The sequence below is a fragment of the Chanodichthys erythropterus genome, chromosome 4 (genome assembly GCF_024489055.1).
Source record: "Chanodichthys erythropterus isolate Z2021 chromosome 4, ASM2448905v1, whole genome shotgun sequence".
NCBI classification, from domain to species: Eukaryota; Metazoa; Chordata; class Actinopteri; order Cypriniformes; family Xenocyprididae; genus Chanodichthys; species Chanodichthys erythropterus.
In genome coordinates, this window is record NC_090224.1 from 565970 (window position 1) to 591245 (window position 25276).

Consider the following 25276-nt stretch of genomic DNA (forward strand, 5'->3'; position numbering starts at 1 on the left):
GTATCTCACCGGGACCCCAGACAGATCTGCCGCCTCCACCTGCAAAACAGGAAGCACAGAGCCAGGAGAGGAGGCCATACCCATACAAGACGCAAGACAAGACTGATTCCATGATAAAACAGAATTACCAGCCCAATCCACGTGAGGACTGTGCTGCACCAACCACGGATGCCCCAGAACCACTGGGGCACTCGGGGAGTGGAGGAGATACAGCTCAGTGACCTCACGGTGATTGCCAGAGACAACAAGACTTACAGGGGGGGTGACGTGAGTGATGGTGGTGATAAGGGAATCGTCCAGGGTCCGAACAGAGATGGGACTAGGAAGGAGAATGGCTGGAATGCCCCGCTGCTCCGCCATACCATTGTCCAAGAAGCTACCACCGGCCCCAGAATCCACTAGAGCAGAGCAGGAGTAATTAGATCCTCTGAACTGGACAGTAACAGGAAGGAGGGTGCGAGAAGAGGGGGAGGAAACCAGGGAGGAAGTGCCCACCAGGATCCCCCTGGTTACTGATGGGCCCTGGCTTTTAAAGGGCACTTAATGGCAAAGTGCCCCGCCTTTCCGCAGTAAAAGCATAGGCCCCGAGTCAGTCGTTCCTGTTTTTGCTGGGGAGTGAGGCGCAGGCGTCCCAGCTGCATTGGTTCAGGATCAGCTGGAGATGGCAAAGGCTGAGCCAGAGTAATGTCATTAGTGAGCTCTCCGAAACTCCAGGGGGGGCGAGCAGTCAAGCGCTGATGCCGAAAACGAAGGCGGCTCTCCACACGGAGAGCTAAATCAACAAGGTCGTCGAAACCACTTGGGATCTCATGGGTGGCAATCTCATCTTGGATCTCCTCATTAAGTCCAGCACGAAACATAGCTCTACATGATGCCGCGTTCCAGTCACAGGAAGCCGCTAATGTCTTGAATTCAATAGCAAACTCAGTCACTGAGTGCTTTCCTTGACGTAGGCGTGCCAGCTGAGCCGCTGCTTCCTCACCTCGAGCAGACCGGTCGAACAGCTTGATCATCTCCTTACGAAACGCCTCAAAGGTAGCGCAAAAAGGGGCATGAGCCTCCCAGACCGTTCCCCAGTCACGGGCTTTTCCAATGAGCAAGGTTAATACATATGCAATCTTTGTCTTTTCTTCTGCATACCGACGAGGCTGTAGAGCAAAAACCAGAGAACATTGAGCCAGAAATGCACGACAAGAGTTTGGGTTACCATCATATGGCGGCGGGTTGTTAGCATGAGGTTCTTGCTCATGACGGGGAGAAGAAAAGCTGGTAGTGGCATCTGCTCTGTTAGCTGAAGTCTCCCTGCGAAGCTCCTGGAGTTGGACCGTTAAATCTGCCAGCTGAGATGTTAAAAACTCAACCTCCTGAGATGTGGCTGAAAGCTGGGAGGCATGCTGGCCCAAGAGGATGCCCTGCTGAGTGACTGCTGACCGGAGGGGATCTGTGCCTGCTGAGTCCATAATTGGCCAGATCGTTCTGTCAGGTCAGATCAGAACACGGACTCAGTCTGCAGGCTCTCAAAAGATTTATTTAAAGTCTTTTCTCCAAGAGTCAAAATAAAAGCAGATCTTTCAAATAATCAACACAAAAGCAGTCTATAATCCAGACAGGAGCAATCTCAGAAACAAATTTAGAGCTGCGTTTTACAGAGAATTACACAGTCGCTGAAGAGCCTGAATGGAACAGTGTCATGCAGCAGAGGGCGCAGTTGAGGCGGAATGCGGGTGGCGCTCAGGCAGCGCGTGAGACCGGGCAACGACACAGCGATCCGTGCAGGAAGACTGAGAGCGCAACCAGGGCTGAATGCAGGAGAGACCAGTCTGGGAATTCAATAGAAGAGGAGAAAAACAAAACAGCATCTAAAAGATGAAAAACAAAAACTGAAAAACTCCGATACGACAAAAACAAAGAGGCAGGAATCCACACGACATGACAGAACACGAGACAAAGCTGGAAGCTTGCTGGCACAACGCACAAACAACGATCTGGCACAAGACAGCACACGAGAGGGAATTAAATAGAGGACTTGATTAATGCCGAACAGGTGAAGAGTGAAACAATAACGAGATGGTGAATGGAATAACAAGGGGGCGGGGAAGACGCCACAATGACAGCGCACACATGTGCTACAGACGACAACAACAACACGCGACAGACAGGGGAACAGCAGACAGATCAGCCCAGGGACATGACAGAGAAACACAGATTCATTAAATGACCAAAAAAAACACACTTTTGCCTTGAATTAGTTTTTTACAAGTATATAATCAGTAAAACGGAATCAAAGTCTGATATAAGCACATTTTTTCACTATGAAGTTTGGGTGTTTTTAGATCTGTAGATTGTTTGCTTTGATCCGATACGGGAATTTAAATTGTTACAATGCTGCATTTTCTTCTTGGCTCGGTTTGCTTACCAAAATGTGTTTTTCAAGTCACATGTGAGTAAAACTGTTCTCTCACTGACCAGATTGCACAGGGCTCCAGTCTGTGACCAAATAGTCACATTTTGTCACAAAAAAAAAAAAAAGGTCACAACTTTTTTTTCCTGCTGATGTGATCACCACATTGCTCAACTGATATGAGCTGCATTTCTGTTGCATATGAGAAATATCAAACGGCAAACAAAATGAAAGTTGAACAAAACCATTTATCAGCTCGGAGCAATAATAGACAACGCAGAGCAAGTTCAGAACAGGTTTACTCGTGGGCTGATCTTGAGCACAAGACACTGTTACTACACAGCAGTGGGTCATCCAGTGAGAAAGCATTTGAATTTGCCACAGTATTATATCGCTAATATCGCTGCAAGATATAGCAACATTTTTACAACATTTCCACTCCCTAATATAAAGAAAAAAGTAGGAAGTCTGAAAGTTTCATGAAAAACAAAATCTTCAAATTGTGACTGAATTACAAGCAAGTAAAGAGCCCTGTTTGCACCCTTGTAAACCTGCATAGATACAGTACAGTAAAAAGTTTTAAGCACTTGGTAAAAATGCTGTAAAGTGAGGATGCTTTAAAAAATAATATCGTACGTAGATTTTATTTTTATTTTTTTAACTTATATTAACTAAATCAAATACATTTTTTGTGTGACCAACTTTTGCATTTAAAGGGTTAGTTCACCCAAAAATGAAAATAATGTAACTTATTACTCATTCTCATGTCATTCTACACCCTTACGTTCATCTTTGGAACACAAATTAAGATATTTTGATTAAATCCGATGGCTCAGTGAGGCCTCTATTGACAGCAATGCCATTGTAACTCTCAAGATCCATAAAGGTACTAAAAACACATTTAAAACAGTTCATGTGAGTTCAGTGGTTCTATCTTAATATTAAAAAGCGACAAGAATACTTTTTGTGCTCCAAAAAAACCAAAATAACGACTTTTCAACAATATAGTGATGGGCCGATTTCAATACTGCTTCGGAGCTTTATGAATCGAATCAGTGATATGTTTTTAGTACCTTTATGGATCCTGAGAGTTACAATGGCATTGCTGTCTAAAGTGGCCTCACTGAGTCATCGGATTTAATCAAAATTAATTTCATTTTTGGGTGAACTAACCCTTTAAAACATAAAAGTCTCTCACAAAGGGACAGGCAGCACAAGCCTCAACAGTGCGACCTTGTTACCAGAAACATCAATCACCGTTTACACTGAATGTAATAAAATCGGAATCATTCTTAAGTTTCGATGACTCCCTGTTTTTTTTTTTTTTTTCTGCAGTCTTGCTGGACTACATCTGCAAGCTGCTGCTTCTGTTGATTAATTACTGCTGCAGAGCAAGTATGGATTTGCTTCTGCTAATAGATACAGACATGCTGCTGTGAGCTTGTAAGATATGCTGCTGCTGCGTAAATAGACATACATAAACCCCGTAGCAGTTCTAGGCCTCTAGAGTTTCATGACTGAACAAGATATTTAACTGTGATAACTAAAGTGTTCACCCACAAAATCAGACGCTGCTGCTTTTTACATAACACATTTTCCATTATGAATTATGATACAACTTACATCGCTGGTCCGTTGGGTCTTGATTGCATTGATTGATTGCTCAATACTACATAACCAATCAGTTGGTTGAAAACACCTTGTTCAGGTGATCTCAGACTTATTGTTTTGGTGTGTGATTTGAGTGCAATTACCATTTTCATATACTTATGCCTAAAGTAACCAAACAGAAATAAGTGATTCAAGTGTAAAAACACCCTAAGAGTAAACAACAAACGACAAATGTTTCATCTTTATTTCATAACATGAGTCGAGATGTATGCTCTAGGCACAGGTCTCATTATCATTTAATGATACTGATATGCTGTGTTTTGCTTTCACAGGTCAAGAGATTGCCAAAGCACTCTCTCAGGACGACCCGCAGCAGTTAAAGGGTGACTCTGGCTGTGACACTGAAAACAGCTCGGAAACACAAATATACACTGCTAAGGGAACATGTTTGCCTCCAACCCCTCCAAACAGTCAGAACATTCCCCTCCAGGACAGGCAGTGGCACCAGGACCACAGGATGTTAAAACACATGCAGTTTCTACAGTGTCTGAGTGGCTTGCACAGAGTTTGTGAGCTGTCTCTGTGTCGCGATGGTGACGTGGTCTGGGACTCAGTAGTACAGTTGCTAGATTCCGTGGTGGAGGTTTTCAGGCAGGCACATGTTGGACAGCCTGTACATCACCCAGAGCAGCTGCATCATGCAACACAGATGGTGGCACAGACCCTGAGTCTAGGAGGAACACGTCATGGGTGTTCAGTGCAGCATTTTAGCAAAGTGGAAGATCTATTGAAGGAGATGATCAGTCTACTACTAGCCAACCAGCAATTCAATGCGGTAAGAGAGATGTTTGTGTAGTGTGAATAAAGTCAGTCGCAGACTGCACTGTTAGACCTTGCCGGGCTTTTTTACAATATAATACTGGTAACACTGTTGCCAGTGATTTACTATTGATTGTACAGTTATTTACTGTAATCTACAGCAGCGGTTCCCAAAATTTTTTTCCTGCGCACCCCCTTTTATGTCCCAACCGGGTTGGTGCACCCCCAATCCCCACTTCAAAAAAAAAAAAAAACGCAACAAAGCTTTGTTTTATCGCCATATAAAGACTCATGTTTAATCATGCGCAAATAACCAAAACACGCATGACAATAACAACATCAACAAAGTTTCAATATAATGCAACAAAGCTACACACAAGCTTCCACTTTTAAGAGGATGAGTGACAGACACAGGCTCAGTAACAGAAAGCACGGTTATTTTCAGCCACGTAAAAGAAACATTGCAGCAATAGGCTAGCCTGCAGTGCATAAAAGAAGAGCAGTGCTTAGAACAGTGGTTCTCAACCTTTTTCCCAGTGGGCTGCACAATGGTCCAAGTGCAAGTCTCACAGGCCGCATATAATTTACATATGACGTCACCAATGCAAACCAATCAGATTTAATGTTATGGTATAGCAGATAATACTATTATTATACCTAGATGTTGCACACAATAAATAACAAATAAAAACTAACTTACTGACATTAGCTTTACAATAATAATCAGATAGTGTATTGCTCAATGAACACACAAACTGTATATACAATCACTTGTTGCTATTTAATTCTGTATGACTGTATGACTCTCTTCAACAGCATCGCCAAACAATCACACAAACGCCTTAGGCAAATGTTACTCAGCTCTTTTTACAAACAACACTGAGCGCCTTGTAATTACAATCTCTAACGATATCAAGCATTCTGTCACGTCGCAATCCCTCGCGCAGCATCGGATCTGCGAGCGTGCAGTCGGGCACTGCGGTCAAGCCAGCCGCCACTCAGAAATAAGCGGTCAAACTAGCCGCCCCTATATTTCGCGGTCCGCGCATACACTTGCTATTACGGTAATACTGTTTATGTACCGATCTGAACGTGATTTCACATTCATTTATTTATTCAGTCAGTCAATCTGTATGAATGAATAAATATAGCTAAAAAAAATATTTCACAGCTCAATTTCACCTGAAAATGATAGTAAACCTCAAAGCCGGACATTGTGTGCTGCTGAATTCCAAAATTAAAGCCACCCAACATTCATAGGCTACGCTGTTTTGTTTCACCTCAGCTGGAGAGGGCACCTTCTCACAGTGTCAACTGCACCGTTTCAGGACATTCTGATGTTGCAGTCCAAAATAAGAGCCCCCCAAAACGCATGTATGTGGTGTTTTGCTCATATTTTCAGAAATTCATAAAAAATAAAATCCTAGTTTCCACAGACTAATTTCACCTCAGCTGGAGAGGACACCTTCTCCCAGTGTCAACTGCACCGTTTCAGGACATTCTGATGTTGCATTCCAAAATAAGAGCCTTCCAAATCTTATGTTTCTGCTGTTTTGTTCATATTTTCAAAAATTCATAAAAAATAAAATCCTAGTTTCCACAGAGTAATTTCACCTCAGCTGGAGAGGACACCTTCTCCCAGTGTCAATTGCACCGTTTCAGGACATTCTGATGTTGCATTCCAAAATAAGAGCCCCCCAAAACTCATGTATGTGGTGTTTTGCTCATATTTTCAGAAATTCATGAAAAAATAAAATCCTAGTTTCCACAGACTAATTTCACCTCAGCTGGAGAGGACACCTTCTCACAGTATCAGCTGCATTGTTTCAGGACATTCTGATGTTGCATTACAAAATAAAAGCCCCCCAAAACTCATGTTTCTGCTGTTTTGCTCATATTTTTAGAAATTCATAAAAAATAAAATCCTTGTTTCCACAGACTAATTTCACCTCAGCTGGAGAGGACACCTTCTCCCAGTGTCAACTGCACCGTTTCAGGACATTCTGATGTTGCATTTCAAAATAAAAGCCCCCCAAAACTAATGTATGTGATGTTTTGCTCATATTTTCAGAAATTCATAAAAAATAAAATTCTAGTTTCTACAGACTAATTTCACCTCAGCCGGAGAGTCTCCCTTTTCTCCCGCTACTGAAGCCTTTTTCAATAACGCAGTTTAACTGCAGTGTCATTGGTTCACTCATAGACAAGTTGGGGATCTGAGGCCCGCTAGACGCAGTGGCTCAAAAGGAGGACCTTTAAGAGCTCTGAGGACCACGGAGAGGTCCCAGGGGGGAACAGTGAGGGGACGAGGAGGATGCAATCGCCTAGAGCCCCTCAGGAACTTAATGACCAGATCGTTCCGCCCCTACTGATTGTCCAGCGATGGGCGAGTGAAATGCTGCAATGGCTGCTACGTAGACCTTAAGCGTGGAGGGGGCTCGCCCCGACTCCAAATGCTCCTGGAGGAGGATTAGAATGGAAGAAACATTGCATTCCGCTGGGTCTATTTTGCTTGTGGAACACCAGCTAACAAAGACTGACCACTTCTGGGTGTAGAGGCGTCTTATGGACGGGGCTCTCGCCTGGGAAATGGTATCTAGCACTTTCCTCGGGAGGTCAGACGGCTCCCGTCGAGGATCCACAGATGTAGAGCCCAAAGCTCCGGCTGTGGGTGCCAGATTGTTCTGTTCGCCTGAGAGAGGAGGTCCCATCTCAGGGGGATTGGCAATGGGGCTTTTGTGGAATGCCGTCCTCCTTCGAATAATACGTTGGGCAATGAGAGTTGTCTTCTGAGGCGAAGAGGTCCACCTCTGCTCTCCCAAAGAACTCCCATATAGTGAGAACCGTCTGGGGGTGGAGCATCCACCCGTCCGAGGGGACGTTGTTCCGAGACAGCATATCTGCTACCAGATTGTTCTTCCCGGGTATATGAGTCGCTCTGAGCGACCGAACCCTTGGGGAATCCCAATCCAAGAGGCGCTTCGCCAGAGCGCTTGAGCGGCTGGACGAAAGACCCCCCTGGCGATTTATATAGGAGACCACTGTCATACTGTCCGACTGGACTAAGACGTGGCGATCCGTCAGATAAGCCTGGAAGGCACGTGTCACTGCCAGCATTTCGAGGCAGTTGATGTGTAGGTGGCTTTCCTCGTGTGTCCACGAGCCGAAGACCGGACTGCCCTCGCACAGAGCGCCCCAACCTGAGTTGGACGCGTCTGTCGAAAGTACCGTTCTTCGTGACACTGCTTGTAGGGGTACTCCAAGAGTGAACCAAGTGGGTTTCATCCAGGGTTTCAGGGCTGCCAGACAGGCCTGATTGACCTTGAGACGCAGGCGACCGTGACGCCGAGCGTAAGGAGGGACCCGAACTTTCAACCAATACTGCAGAGGCCGCATGCGAAGCAGGCCAAGCTGGAGAACTGGGGAGGCGGAAGCCATGAGCCCTAACAACCTCTGGAACAGCTTCAGAGGGAGGTAGGCTTTGTTCTTAAAAGAGGCCGCGAGCTGCTGAATGGCCAGAGTGCGTTCTGGCGAGACTACTGCCGTCATACGGACAGAGTCGAAGACTGCACCCAGGAACGAGATACGTTGAGTGGGAAGCAGTGAGCTCTTGGCTGGGTTGACCCTGGACCCAGGCACTGTAGGTGGCTGAGAAGCACGGATCTGTGGTGCTCTAGTTCTGTGCGCGAGCTGGCTAGGATGAGCCAGTTGTCGAGGTAGTTCAAAACGCGTATTCCCATCTGTCTCAGAGGGGAAAGAGCCGCGTTCATGCACTTCGTAAAGGTATGAGGAGCCAGTGAGAGCCCGAAGGGGAGGACCGTATATTGGTAAGCCACACCCTCGAACGCGAATCTCAAGAATCACCTGTGATGAGGGGCTATCTGGATGTGAAAGTAAGCATCCTTCAGATCCAGTGAACAGAACCAGTCCTTGTGGCAAATCTGCGCGAGGATCTGCTTCAGCGTCAGGACTTTGAACTTTCGCTTCATGAGGGAAAGGTTCAGCAACCTGAGGTCCAGAATGGGCCTGAGACCGCCGTCTTTCTTCGGCACCAAGTCCGACTCGTTCTCTGGGAAGGGGACTATTTCTATTGCCCCTTTTCTCAGCAGAGTTAAAACCTCAGTTCGGAGGACATGTGCGTCGTCCGCTTGTACCGAAGTCTGAATAACCCCGCCAAATCGCGGAGGCCTTCTGGCAAACTGGAGCGAGTAGCCCTGGCTTATGACCGTTAGAATCCAGTTTGACACGCCGGGGATGGCTTTCCAAGCCTCGGCCCGGGTGGCGAGAGGGAGAATCGGATGATGGCAAGCTTAAGAAGGGGGTCGAACACCGAGGTGGGTGGAAGAGGAAATTTGCTCTTTTGTGGAGTATTTAAAAAAAAAAAATGGGCGGGTTGGCAAGGGTGCAACACATGTGGGCCCTGTTACAGCAGGTTGTGTTCCTCCCGTGCCCAGATATAAACGAGGCGGAGGGGAGTTTGCACGAGAGAGCTTTTGGGGCGGTCCGGCCGTGACGAGACTTGCCCCAATCCTCTTCCTTCTCAGATCAGGATGACTTCAGAGTCGCCGGGTCCAGCTCAATCCTGGGCCGGGGTCCCTGGCGCCTGGGGAAGGACGAGCGCTTGGAAGGGTGCGGGCGCTGGCAGTGCTCCTTGGGCGGTGCTGCTTTTATTTTGGAATGCAACATCAGAATGTCCTGAAACAATGCAGTTGACACTGGGAGAAGGTGTCCTCTCCAGCTGATGTGAAATTAGTCTGTGGAAACTAGGATTTTATTTTTTATGAATTTCTGAAAATATGAGCAAAACAGCAGAAATATGAGTTTTGGGGGGCTCTTATTTTGGAATGCAACATCAGAATGTCCTGAAACAATGCAGTTGACACTGGGAGAAGGTGTCCTCTCCAGCTGATGTGAAATTAGTCTGTGGAAACTAGGATTTTATTTTTTATGAATTTCTGAAAATATGAGCAAAACACCACATACATGCGTTTTGGGGGGCTTTTATTTTGGAATGCAACATCAGAATGTCCTGAAACGGTGCAGTTGACACTGGGAGAAGGTGTCCTCTCCAGCTGATGTGAAATTAGTCTGTGGAAACTAGGATTTTATTTTTTATGAATTTCTGAAAATATGAGCAAAACAGCAGAAACATGCATTTTGGGGGGCTCTTATTTTGGAATGCAACATCAGAATGTCCTGAAATGGTGCAGTTGACACTGGGAGAAGGTGTCCTCTCCAGCTGAGGTGAAATTAGTTTGTGGAAACTAGGATTTTTTTTTTTTTATGAATTTCTGAAAATATGAGCAAAACACCACATACATGAGTTTTGGGGGGCTTTTATTTTGTAATGCAACATCAGAATGTCCTGAAACAATGCAGTTGACACTGGGAGAAGGTGTCCTCTCCAGCTGATGTGAAATTAGTCTGTGGAAACTAGGATTTTATTTTTTATGAATTTCTGAAAATATGAGCAAAACACCACATACATGCGTTTTGGGGGGCTTTTATTTTGGACTGCAACATCAGAATGTCCTGAAACGGTGCAGTTGACACTGTGAGAAGGTGCCCTCTCCAGCTGAGGTGAAACAAAACAGCGTAACCTATGAGTGTTGGGTGGCTTTAATTTTGGAATTCAGCAGCACACAATGTCCGGCTTTGAGGTTTACTATCATTTTCAGGTGAAATTGAGCTGTGAAATATTTTTTTTAGCTATATTTATTCATTCATACAGATTGACTGACTGAATAAATAAATGAATGTGAAATCACGTTCAGATCGGTACATAAACAGTATTACCGTAATAGCAAGTGTATGCGCGGACCGTGAAATATAGGGGCGGCTAGTTTGACCGCTTATTTCTGAGTGGCGGCTGGCTTGACCGCAGTGCCCGACTGCGGCTCATTCCAGCCGCAGTGCGCTGATGCGGTTATTTTTACTGATTTAAAATACATGAAACAAACACATCGAATTCACAGTTCAGTCTTTTGAAATTGTAGGTTTTGCTTGTCAAGTTAGTACTTTACCTCAGAGCAAACACGAAGGCTGCCCATCTCGCTCATTAACAGCAAACTGATTCTTCCATTTTTCTTACCTTTACTGCTGATGCTGCGACTCTTCTTGTTTGCATGTGTTCCTTCTTTGTATGTACTACATTTAGTTTTTCTCCTCTAATAACAAATTTGACCATTTTGAGTCTTAAATTTACAAAAATAATGGCAGCTGTTTGAATTCTTCCAAAGTGCGCACTTGTAAGTGTTCGTTTCGTTAACTGAGTGATTTCGTCATTGCCTGATGTCTGAAAATAATAAATGCTCACCAAAAATGATTTTATATGACAAATAAAGCATTATAGCTAATTTATATTTATTTAATTCACTTCAATTTAAATTTAAAAACAAAAATAAATGCTATAATTTATTTTTTTTAATTCTGGTCGGTATATCGCGGGCCGCATTTACATTCGTGACGGGACGCATGTTGAGAATCACTGTTTCTATCAAAAACTAATAAATTATAGTTTTTTAATTAAAATAAAAGTGATTATAAAGGAAATGTTTACTGTTCATGTTTTTTTTTGTATGGAAAAATCCCACTTAAAAAAACAGACCGCCATTACATTTTTCCTCTCGCACACCCCCTGGTGGCAGCTCGCATACCCCTGGGGGTGCGCATACCACACTTTGGGAATCCCTGATCTACAGTATGTTACTCTAAAGATACCATGCACTAAATTAAACTTGTGTTAACTCATTTCATTTGCAGAAACCAACTGCCTCAAATTGTCAGACTGCCATTTAAATTTACAAGATAATTTTTATTACATGCTAATAATATGAGCATATTATTACTATGAACTTATTTCTTTAGAGTTCACTTAAACCATTTTAAATAAAAAGATTTTCACTGCATCAGCAACTACACGGTCACCATCTGTTAAATAAAACAACATACAGCATATCACCAATGCCTCTTGATCTTCTATTAAACTTAAGCGCAGGCTCTACTCTTCAGCACAATGGTGACCCACAAAACTCAATTTTACAGTAAACTACTGGCAACAGTGTTGCCAGTATATAACTGTTTTTTAACTTACAGTTTGTAACTGTTAAAATACATTTTGTGGGTGTGTCTTTTTATCTTAGACCTTTAACCCTTTCAACCCCACAGGAACATCCTCTAGTGTCCACACTACAGAGTAAAAGTAACATTGACGCTGTGTTGCAGTGAGATAATTAAGTTAATATATAAGTGATGATTGAGCATTAATGATGAACACCTGCTGTTAACAAGCAGAACCACTGAAAAGGGGAACAAGAATGGAAAAAAATACGAGAAGAAACTACAACTATCTTCCAGCCACTACACATTATTACACTTATTACTGATCAGATTAACTTTATTTTTACAAAAGAGATCTTATTGAGAATTAACAGAAGTTTGGATGTTGATGTTTTATTAAAATGTTTGGTTTGATGCCACCATTGAGGAGATCAGCATTTGCTTGAGTTGAGCTCTTGACCCATGGCATTTTAACAGATCAGTTTTTTCCTCTGGCTGCTTAAACTACTTTTGCAAGTCACATTTGTTATGGTGTAAACAAATGTGGGGGGAAGAAAAACCAAACAAACATTGAGTGTGGATAATTGTGTATTGTTGAAGACATAACCATCACAAATTCTTTTGATTCACAGAATATATACTGTGTTTTATCCATTGTTACATTATTAACTGACTGATATTTTACATTATCACCACTGTGAAACTAAAGCAAGAGTTCCAACAGCAATCAACTAAAAAGATTTTATTTTTAAACACCATGAACAAAAAACAGCTGCAACATTATTCACACACACACACACAGATATAAAAAATCAGCACATCAATCTCAACAATGGTGGCAATAAAAAAAAAGGACCATTCAGCTGCATAATTTATTCATGCTGCAGTGCATGCTGGGAGTTTTGTACTATGCTGGCATCCAACATGCATTGCAACATTAAACTTTTGGATGTCATCATTGTTGAGATTCATGTTCTGATTGTTCTCAAGTTATGCAGGAACTCAAAATATTTTATGCATTATGAGACTTATATATTCTCCTAAATAACTGATTACTGAAATGTTGCTGCTTCTTATGCTGTTGAATCACAGATATAGTATATCTGTAGTATATAAAATACCCATTAAATCAAAAACTAAACACAGAAGGAGATCAGTGAATTAGAAAGTCTAAGATGATTACAGAAGCATCACAACAGCCAACAAACCTGATCAACTTCATGTTGGCTTTGTTCTGTTATATCAAATGTTGTTTTATAAACACTCAATTACAGCAGCCAGAGAAAGCTAATGTAAAAGCGCCAAGAGCCAAACTGAAGCAGAGACTTGTCACCACGATGGTGACTGCAAACTTCAGTCATTTTTTGTTTTCAATAAAACGTCAACATCATGGGCCCTATAATCCACCCGGCGCAATGTGACGCAAGGCACAGCGCAAGTGTGTTTGCTAGTTTGCGTCCGGCGCCGTTCGCGTTTTCCCGTTCAGCGCCACGTCCTTAAATTAGTAAATGCATTTGCGCCAGTTAGTGCGCCCATGGGCGTGCTGGTCTAAAAAAGAGGTGTGTTCAGGCGCATTGCCGGCGCATTGCTATTTTAAGGAGCTGAAAATAGACTGCGCCATAGACCAACTCAAACCTAGTCTAAAGTCAATGGCGCAATATTTTTTGGTTAGAGCGCGTTGGTAGAAACTGCGCCTCTGGGCGCGTCCACAGTGCGCGTTGACTTTGCTTATTACACACAATGCGTGCACAATTACAGTGTAAAAGAATATTATTGTGTAGGCTACATAAATATAAAAATGTAATGATGAATAGTCATTGCGTGTATTAGAATTCAATTCAGCCTATTACTACTTATAATGATGAACGAAATTGGCTAATTAATTGAACAATCGTGCCAATACACACACATATATATTAACTGACTCATCGCGTGTACGCCATGTAAATAGCAATCCGCCATGGCGCGAGCGCATCTCACTCTTAAAGGGAATGGGAGATGACACTCTGATTGGTTTATTGAACGTTACGCCCATTACTCATTAAGAGAATAGGGACAACCCATTTAAAAAATGCGCCCCGGCGCACGGACCGTTTTTCCGTAGTTAAAATAGCAAAAGTGGATTTGGACATGCCCTGAGTGCACCTGCGCCGTGCGATTTACATTTTGCGTTTAGATCGTTAAAATAGGGCCCCTAGTCTAAAGTCAATGGCGCGATATTTTTTTGTTAGAGCGCGTTGGTAGAAACTGCGCCTCTGGGCGCGGCCACAGTGCACGTTGACTTTGCTTATTACACGTAGGGATGCGCATCACGCAAACATGCCAAATATTAAAAACAAAAGGATTACAGTGTAAAAGAATATTATTGTGTAGGCTACAAAAATATAAAAATGTAATGATGAATAGTCATTGCGTGTATTAGAATTAGGCTACCTATTTTCAATTCAGCCTATTATAATGATGAACGAAATTGGCTAATTAATTGAACAATCGTGCCAATACACACACATATACATATTAACTGACTCATCACGCGGAGCTATTTGAAAGCCTGCATTTGCAAGCCCGCTTTAACTTCGCGCACGAGCAGATCGTTCATCTTTTCTGCCAACAAATTCCGCCATGTAAATAGCAATCCACCATGGCGCGAGCGCATCTCGTTCTTAAAGGGAATGGGAGATGACACTCTGATTGGTTTATTGAACGTTACGGCCATTACTCATTAAGAGAATAGGGACAACCCATTTCAAAAATGTGCCCCAGCGAACGGACCGTTTTTCCGTCGTTAAAATAGCAAAAGTGGATTTGGACACGCCCTGAGTGCACCTGCGCCGTGCGCTACACACTTTGCGTTTAGATCGTTAAAATAGGGCCCCATATCTGTTAATTCTCAACAAGAACTTCTGTACATGTGTGAAAGAAATAATGTCAAACTGAAGTCAGTTGTAGTTCAGTCTGTGTTTCTGCTTGTCATTTTTCTGGTCTTGTTTCTCTGTCCTTCAGTGATTCTGCTTATCAGGTGTTCATAAAGTTTCTGAATTCACTCACTTCTTTTAATTAACTCTGTCAAGTGGACTACATTAGTAAAATAATGTAGGGAATAGTGAATGAGAGTATAGGGTGTGATTTAGAACACAGCCTCTGAGTGTTGACTTTGAGCGATGGTAACTCACAATATATTCCTGTAGGCTATTTTCTCAAAGATGACAAATATTACCCAGAATGCATTGTTTTTTTCTACAGTATATTACTATTTTAATGGAAAATGGTTTGTTACTGTCAGAATTTGGCTGTTTTTCTACAGCAAGGTCTAACAGTGTGGGTGACAAGTAGGCCAGGACAACTCATAAGTAATGCACACCAGATGGATCTTTCTGTACTCACATTCTTATTAGGGGTGTAACAAAACACTCATGTCATGAGTGTTTTAAATCACAATACTAAACTCTGAATACAATATTATTGTGATATTTTAAGCCAAATTAAAGAAGAGAAGTTTTTTTTATTATTATTACTTTATTATTTTAATAAACTCAATAACAGCTATCAATTCACAAGACATTTTATACAATGTATGAACAAAAAAGATAGCATCAATTTTACTGTATCAATTCGAGCCCGAGTCCGACGAAGAAACGTCTGAAGTAGTCGATCAACCAGGAACTGTCACGACTGGAGTAGGACGTTATTTATACGACGTGATAGCAGCGTCACTGTTATACTTTATGTAGGTGCACAGAATTCCAAGCAAATCTGAAAACCTCTAAACATAAGATAAACATTTAGGCCAGATGTGTACACATATCATTGTTTGACATTACAATGGGTGATTACTGTTTACAGAGAGAATACTTCAACTAGTTAGCGTGGACTACCATCCTAACATCCTATTACAATACAGATTGAGTTCCATACTCCTGTAATAATAAAAACGCAGAGGAAAAAAATAGCTTGTTTTACAGTTATGTAAGCGAACCGACCGACTATGTTGTAAATTCCTAGGTTAGCTGAGCACAAATGTGAAAAGCTGATAATCTTTATATTGTTTTTTTGATGAATTGTAATTTTGTTTTTCCAGCACATGCGCAGTTGGTGCTTTTGTAGCCTAAGTACGCACTGTCACAAAAAATGGGATGAACATGGATGTCCGCAAAGAGCCTCCGCGTACACCAACCTATGACGATTTTTACGTTACGCGGACCCTAGCAGAAAGTACAACTGGGGCTACAAGCCACGCACACAGACTCTCCCAGTGCTCGCTATGTCCTACCCCTCCCACTATTAATGTACTATACATATAAGAATAAACCAGCTAAAGTGTTTTGAATAGTGATACTACTAAAATTAAATGTGATATGGTGATTCAAATGTTTGCGCTTTCACATTGAGGAGTGTTGTTCCATCGCGTATGCGCTTCAGATCATCAATGCAATGTATCATCATCATGTAATGTAAAAATGTCTTCATTTGTGTTTGGAAGTTGAGCAAAAATCTTATAAGTTTGAAATGACATGAGGGTGAGTAAATGATGGCAGAATTTACATTTTTGGGTGAATTAAACATTATAAATACAGTCCGAGAAAAAAATATTATATCACGAATCATTTTTTACATCAATTGTTTACATCAATGATGCATATCGTCGCATTTTTATATTGCGATCTTGATATAAAGATGTATCATTCAACCATTATAAATGATTTGGGACAAATATATTGTAATTTAATGAAAACTACAGTTTGTGAGTGTCTAAGTGTTTTTTAAAAGACAAAATACTATTTTAAGGGTGCTCTGTGTCATCCACCAGACACATCTCTACGTGACCCCTTTCACCTTAAAACTGTCATATCCTACACTTTCATTTGTTGCCCTGGAAGTCAACTTTTAAATAGTAGTCAAGTTGTTTTTGGTAATCATTCTCCATACTCTCGCCAACAATACACAAGCACATTCTTGGCCAAACAATTGCAAGTACATACAGTAGTCTTGTTTGTGACATATTGTGCATTCTTGCTTTACCGTGAAGGCAACAAAATTGCATACTTAAAGGAGCGATTACATTTAAATGTTGGTGTCATTAGACCATTAGCTGTAAACATGTTGACATGCTATAGAACTCTTTTCGACAACATGGAAAATACAACACAATCATGAGGTATGAATTTGCATTTCTGGACACTACAATGTGAGATTGAGCTTGCTGAGCTATAAACATTCATGTTCACAATATGGATTGTTCAAAACAGCTTTACTGTAATAAATAGAAAAATAATGATTCAATGATACATACAGAATTCAATTATGCTGTAAAGCAGCTCTGGAAAGAAAATACACTGCTCAAAAAAATTAAAGTAACACTTTTAATCAGAGAATAGCATCAAGTCAGTTAAACTCCTGGGATATTGATCTGGTCAATTAAGTAGCAGAAGGGGTTGTTAATGAGTTTCAGCTGCTTTGGTGTTAATGAAATTAACAACAGTTGCACTAGATGGGCAAAAATGAGAAGACCCCCAAAACAGGAATGGTTTTAAAGGTGGAGGATATTTTTTTCCCTACTCATCTTTTCTGACTGTTTTTCACTAGTTTTGCATTTGGCTAGGGTCAGTGTCACTACTGGTAGCATGAGGCAATACCTGGACCCCACAGAGTTGCACAGGCAGTCCAACTCCTCCAGGATGGCACATCAATATCTGCCATTGCCAGAAGGTTTGCTGTGTCTCCCAGCACAGTCTCAAGAGCATGGAGGAGATTCAGGAGACAGGCAGTTACTCTAGGAGAGCTGGACAGGGCCGTAGAATGTCCTTAACAGCAGGACCGGTATCTGCTCCTTGATGGAGCAGGATGAGCACTGCCAGAGCCCTACAAAATGACCTCCAGCAGGCCTGATTACCAACAATCAGAAACAGACTTCATGAGGGTGGCCTGAGTGCCTGACGTCCTCTAGTGGGCCCTGTGCTCACTGCCCGTCACCGTGGAGCTTGATTGGCATTTGCCATTGAACACCAGAATTGGCAGGTCCGCCACTGGCACCCTGTGCTTTTCACAGATGACAGCAGGTTCACCCTGAGCACATGTGACAGACGTGAAAGGGTCTGGAGAAGCTGTAGAGAATGTTATGCTGCCTGTAACATCGTTCAGCATGTCATTGATGGTCTGGGGAGGCCTATCCATGTAGGAACGCCCACTCTACAGGCTAGACAATGGCACCCTGACTGCCATTAGATATCAGGATGAAATCCTTGAACCATTGTCTTAAGCTGGTGTAGGGGGTCCTGGGTTCCTCCTGGTGCACGACAATGCCCAGCCTCATGTGGCGAGAGTATGCAGGCAGTTCCTGGAGGATGAAGGAATTGATACCATTAAATTGCCCCCATGCTTGCCTGACCTAAATCCAATAGAACACCTCTGGGAGATTGTGTTTCGTCCATCCGACGCCATCAGGTTGTACCTCAGACTGTCCTGGAGCTCAGTGATGCCCTGGTCCAGATCTGGGAGGAAATACCCCAGGACACCATTAGGAGCATGCCCAGACGTTGTCAGGCATGTATACAAGCACGTGGGGGCCATACAAACTACTGAGTACCATTTTGAGTTGCTGCAATGAAATTTCAGCAAAATATACTAGTCTGCTGCATAATTTTTTCACTTTGATTTTTGGGGTGTCTTTGAATTCAGTCCTCTGTAATTTGACAATTTTCATTTACATCAAATCATGTGGAATCCTTTCATTCCTAAAACATTACCCAGTCCATATCAATATAGATATCCACCATGATATTTTTTCCCCATTGAAATCTGATGTGTTTTCAAAGTGTTCCTTTAATTTTTTTTTAGCAGTGTAGTATCATTCATTGTTAAGCTGAAGTCAGGGCAGTGTTGTTTCAGTTCAGTTCAATAACTGTGTAAAGTTATTCAATTATGAAATGTTCAATTCATCTGTAAATCAGTTCTGGAGAAATCAGTGATGTCATCATCCAGCTCAGTTCCGTTAATCAGTTTCTGGCTTCTGCAGTGTATTTGAATACAGTTGCTGTTGTGTTTGTTTTTATAGTACAGTGCATCAATGAGTGGTAAGAACCTATTTCAAACTCTAAAGAGGTGGTCAAACTACACTTTTCGTTCCATTTACTTCCATTCACACAAGCAGGAGACAGGAGAAACATGCTCATGCATTGGCTGTGTTCCAAAGCTCAAGTTTGGCCAGTGTGACCAATAGAAGATTGATGCCTCATGGTGTGACCTCATAGCTGAATTTAAAAAAAAGTTACAGCTTTACAGTATAGTGGAATATATTGCATATTTTAATATTTTGGATGAATTATATGTATTATAAAAAAAAAAAAAAAGTGAGTCGCATCATATTATGACTGTTGCACTGTCTGTAGAAATTTTGTGTACTCAAAGTGTAGTGTGACCACGGCTTCACAGGAAAGGGAGAGTGGTGCCATTGACCTAGAAAATGTTTGTGACAGCCTTCATAGTCCTTTTTTAGAAACCTAATATGGATGAAGTGCTTAATTTACTGTATATATATATTTAGCCTATCAGTATGAAAAGTTTTGCACAGTTTTTCCAGTTTTTCTCATTTTAATTTCCTCGTATATGAAACATATATTCTGTAATTTCAGTCTGTTTATTTCATTTTTCAGTATTTCTGTTTCATTACTGTATCATCTAAAGAGGCCGATCTGTCTGATGTGGTCTCATTTTGCTGTTAGTTCTCAGTCCATGGCGTGCTGTCAGAGTGTCTGCTGGCTCTGGGAGGAAGTTGTGTCCTGAGAACTTCATTTATTCAACTCTTAATGTCTCAGACCATTCAGCTGGCACAGCAGCTATTGGAAACCTGTGAGGTAGGTTACAACACACTACGCATATAGATATCAAAACATTCTTCCTATTGAGGCACTTGTTTGTTAGTGGAAAAGTTCAGTGTTTTAGTTTACTGCATTTCTCTAAAGAAACTGAAAATAGGTACAGTATTATTGACAATATTACTGAAGCACCTTAAAATACATTAATGACAGTATTTTAAAACTAAGTTTTATGTATGTAAGTTTTTATTTATGTATGTATGTAAGTTTTGTTTATGTAAATTTTTATTTAAGATGTATTGGGTAAGAAATACTAAAGATAAGAGTCATATCATACCTGAAGATGAAATAGGTTGTTTTCACATATTTTGCTTTTTCAACACAATGTGCTGTCTTGAAATGCAAGGTGTCATTTTTTTAAAGGTGCCATAGAACGTCTTTTCAAAAGATGTAATATCAGTCTAAGGTGTCCCCTGAATGTGTCTGTGAAGTTTCAGCTCAAAATACCCCATAGATTTTTTTAAATTATTTTGGGGCATCATTAACTATTAGGGGTGGTTAATCTGTCTGATTTCCCGATTCGATTCGATTACGATTATTGAAGTCCCGATTCGATTACAGTCGATTTTCGATTATTAACAATTCTCGATTAGCGATTATTGATTTTCCATTTCACAACAGTAAACGAAAATACACTACAAAGTGATTGCAGTATTAAAAAAAAAGTCAGCTACTGAATTACTTAACTCTTTCATTGAGTAACAACAACTCAAAGCACTTTCTGTGTCTTGTAGTTATAACTTCAGAATTATTTGTATGTAGCTTATGTTCTGTAGAACACAGAAATGAATACATCACATTGTGTTGTGACTCATCAAGTTGAACTAAACAATAACAAATAAATGAAAGGCTTATTTCCTTTAGGAAGTAGATCAGAACCAACATACTGTAGAAATTGGACAATTTTCTTCTAGAAAGACAATGTGTTCAGGTGGAGGAAGACTGCAGGTTGCAGTCGAAACATGTCAAGGTAAAGAAAAAGTTTCGGTGGTTTAAATCGGCGCTTGTGACTTAAAGTCGAGTGCTTTTACTGTAATTTAGGCAGGCGCGCTCATAATAGAAGCGATTGAGAGCGCGGCTCATGGTTGCATAGCAACGACAGACGCCACTGGAGCGAAAGCGCATTGGAAAGGAGAATGCGGCGCGGACGCGATATGTGAATGCCCCTTAGAACGGCGACTTTTTCTTTGCATATCAGACAGGTAGCAACTAGAGAATAAGAATAAGAATAATTTAGCGGGCCGGATTATGTTTTATTTTTGAGATCAGTTGCGGGCCGGCAGTTTGAGACCACTGATCTAACGTCTTTGCTGCTTACTTGGCGGCCACGGCCAGTGCAGCTGGCATCCAACTTAAAGGTGCATTGCTGCCCCCTACAGTACTGGAGTGTGAAACAGATTAGTGGGGGAAAAAAACAGATGATGACTGCGTGCGTGGTGGTGGGTGGTGGGCCGGCCCGCCGGCCGTCCTGGAGTACCGGCCGTTCTGTGATTCTCCAGATCACACAGATGGCCAGTCCGCCCCTGGCTGGGTGGATCGGTTGGTTGCTCGTTCCTGGTTCTTCCATTTTACACACCTGCTCTGGCTGCCGTTACACACGCTTGCTAACTGGAACTGGGCGCGTTCGTGACGTTCAACTCCCGGTATAACATTTTTTACAAAATAAAATAATGCAAAAAAAAAATAAATGAATAAATAAATAAAAAATCGATTTTTGAAAATTTAATAATCGATTCATACTCGTCCATAACATACTCGCGGTTAATCAATAATCGATTTTTTTCACCACCCCTATTAACTATGCACCAATTCAGGCTGCGCGGCCCCTTTAAATCTCTCGCTCCCTGCCCTCCCGAGCTCTCGACTATAAGTGCAGTTATGCAGTGCATAAACAAAGTTCACACAGCTAATATAACCCTCAAATGGATCTTTACAAGATGTTCGTCATTCATGCTGCATGCATGCATCAATTCCTGTGAGTGTAGTATTTATTTGGATGTTTACATTTGATTCTGAATGAGTTTGAGGCTATATGCTCTGTGGCTAATGCTACACTGTTGGAGAGATTTATAAAGAATGAAGTTGTGTTTATGAATTATACAGACTGCAAGTGTTTAAAAATGAAAATAGTGACGGCTCTTATCTCCGCGAATACAGTAATAAACGATGGTAACTTTAACCACATTTAACAGTACATTAGCAACATGCTAGTGAAACATTTAGAAAGACAATTTACAAATATCATTAAAAATATCATGTAATCATGGATCTTGTCAGTTATTATTGCTCCACAGATATATTGCTGTGCACAGATCAAGACATTAATACTGGCTGCCCTTGTGTAATGCCTTGAACATGAGCTGGCATATGCAAATATTGGGGTCATGCATATGAATGATCCCGACTGTTACGTAACAGTCGGGGTTATGTTGAGATTCGCCTGTTTTCCGGAGGTCTCAACATATGTCTTTTCCATGTACTGAACTCTTGTTATTCAACAATGCCAAGGTAAATTCAATTTTTGATTCTAGGGCACCTTTAACTCATGAATGAAAGAATGTAACACTTCAAACTTGATGCTACTTATATCCAAGTCTTTTTTTTGTTTTTTACTTTTTTACCCAAGTTCTCCTGGCATTTTTGCAACCTTCAATCCAGTTCAAATCAAATATTGTTCTCTCTGAATCTAATTGCAAGCATATGCCCACATCACACTCCTGGCGGTTCCATGGGGTGCTCCTTTTGCATCGTATGCAACAATGCTGACCCATGCTGGCCCTTCTGCAATAGGTTCTGAATGTCACTCACAGGAGCAGGCAGATGATTGCATCTTCACTCTTTAGAGCTGCCATAGGGGAACGCCTGTGAGCAGCTGCTCAGTGGATCGCTGGTGGATCGCACACTGCTCTTTGTGTAAAATGAATCTATTGGTCACTGCAATATCCAGGAAGTGCTGGAAAATGGCCCACTTCCGTGTTTTACAATGCACCGACTTTGTTACCTGCATCTGGCCAGAGTTGTCAACTCCATCCATATACTTATTGTGCTGTTGACCTATTGTTTTTCTTCTTTTTTTTTTTTTTGTCTGCCACCTCAGCACAGTCTTCCCACTGCACCACAGTCTTCCCTCTCTTGTGTCCATCCACAAACAAAACTTCAGGCTCACAGGAGCAGAGTGGTGATGTCCAAATAGAAACCGCTCATCTAATCTTCCAAAAGCTTTCTCCTCCTTCTTGCGCTTCCACTGTAGATCAAGTCTGGCCATAGCACATTCCATAACCTCCAGCAGCTCAACATACACAGGGCAGGGAGGCTGAGGTTTCAGCCATTTCAACCTTTTCACCCTCATCAGCCTGGCTTGACGCCAGCAGAGCACTGGTTGGATTGGAAGATGTAAGAGACGATACATCTTCCTCCAGCAGCTCGCTCTCATCAGCCGCTGAAGAGCGCAAGAGATTTATATCTCTCTCAAACTCCTCAGCAAGCTCCACCTGCGACTCCCATGATCTCAGTCTCTTCCTCGCCTCAGCGAGAGCAGGACCCAAGCCAAAGGTTACAGGTATTTGTACCAAACCGTTTCGGTACAGGACTTCCAGGAGTTTCGTGGTACAGGACATATCTCGTGTAATCGCTCAATCAGTGTTTCAACAGCAGAAAGATATTAATAAAACAGCTTATAGCATAGCATTATTTACCTCAGACAAGTAATTCCATGTCCATAGGTTGTTAGTTCGCTTGAGAAATGAACTCTTTTGCTAAATATATGCACAATATTAGCCTATATATTCTATTATTTTTATTCTATTCTATATTTTACTTAACCTGTTAGTGATGTCTTGATTATTTAAAGTATATTTAAATAAATCAGTCATGAAAATGACAGCCACTGTATAAATGATTATATTTCAACAACGAATTGGAATAACAACATAATTTTATAATTAGATTTAGAAGTTAATGCAAAAGCTGCCTTATGTGCAGTTTACATGTTTGCATTCAATTTGTTATTTGAGTTTTGATTATTATATCTAAAAATAAATAGCAATTGAATGTAGGGTAATAGTTTGGGCTCTAACCTTTTAATATTATAGTAATGTGCTAGTAAGGTATACCTACATAGTTTATAGCATTAGCAGAGATGATGTTTTTTATCCTTAAGAAAATTTTAGTTATAATTGGATTCATTTAAAGGGGTAGTTCACCCAAAAATGGAAATTTGATGTTTATCTGCTTACCCCCAGGGCATCCAAGATGTAGGTGACTTTGTTTCTTCAGTAGAACACAAATGATGATTTTTAACTCCAACCGTTGCCGTCTGTCAGCTGTATAATGTGGGTCAATGGGACATTCTTTTATAAGAGTAAATAAAACTTTCTTAGACAAATCCAAATTAAACCCTGCGGCTCGTGACAACACATTGATGTCCTAAGACACAAAACGATCGGTTTGTGTGAGAAACCGAACAGTATTTATATAATTTTTTACCTCTAAAACACCACTGTCCAACTGCGTTCAGCACTCGCTTAGTGAGGTCTGATCGCACTCTGACAACGAAAGTGATTTCTCGTGCTTATACTTAAATAAGTGCGAGACATCACTGCTGTTGTCAGAAATAATGTTCATGGATGCAATAATTAATGTTAAACGTGCTCTAAGTGATCCTGGGTGGAGTAACTTCCTGTTGACGTTCGAAGTGTTGTCAAACAAAACAGAGGCTAGCTAGATCCTCCCTCCTCCTCATCCTCCACCTCCCCTCCGTGCTTCCTGAAACAGTCATGAACGTGCATTTAAAATCATTCTTGTCAGTTATTGGCTGGAGCATGTTTATTATGTTTCGTGGTCCAGGCTGCACCAGGTAGTTTTTGTTGCCGTTTTTGGAGCTTGTGGCGACTACAGAGACCGTGTTTTTTTTACAGTGCGTTCAGGGGACAGGCAGCTAGCGGATAGTGAGGAGATGTTTGCTGTATGTGACAAAAAATGACATGACATCGCTTAGAGCACCTTTAATGAAGCAGAGAAGGCCCGAGTGTTAGCGAGCTGAACGAGGCCGCTGGAGCAACACACGCCGCGAGCAGCTGAACTTTTATTATGTCACAGTCGCCAGCACCGCTTCCGCTTTTCCGGTCATGAGTATGAGGTAACGCAGCTCTGTTTATCATATTAGATACAATCCTCACACGTCCTGGAGCCTTGGTTAAAATTGCAATTTTCTTACGATTTACAAATAGTTGCAAACATTTGGGATATTGTAAGTACAAAATATATAACACTGGCCTAGTGGTTTTTGGATATTTTACTGCAAAATTCTTACATATTGCACCTTTAAAGACAGAGACACAATTTGTTCAGTAAACCACTGTTTAATAAAAAAAGAAATTTTATCTTTAGTCCCCCCAACCACCTGTACCGTTCCTCTTTTCATTGTTACACCCCTACAAACCATAATAAATTGCTTTGTTAACACATACTCAAACAAAACACTCATGTCAAGAAGTTGACATGTTCTCGCACCTTA

General features: G+C 41.5%; 1 protein-coding gene across 1 annotated transcript in view; it reads left to right on the plus strand.

The window, feature by feature from the left end:
• The window catches only part of mei4 (meiosis-specific, MEI4 homolog (S. cerevisiae)), a 41309-nt gene that overhangs the window by 13787 nt on the left and 2246 nt on the right, over positions 1-25276 (plus strand). The window contains exons 3-4 of the mRNA XM_067383527.1: positions 4345-4847; positions 19609-19740. Coding sequence (XP_067239628.1) covers positions 4345-4847; positions 19609-19740 — 635 coding nt within the window. The remainder of the gene's footprint in view (positions 1-4344; positions 4848-19608; positions 19741-25276) is intronic.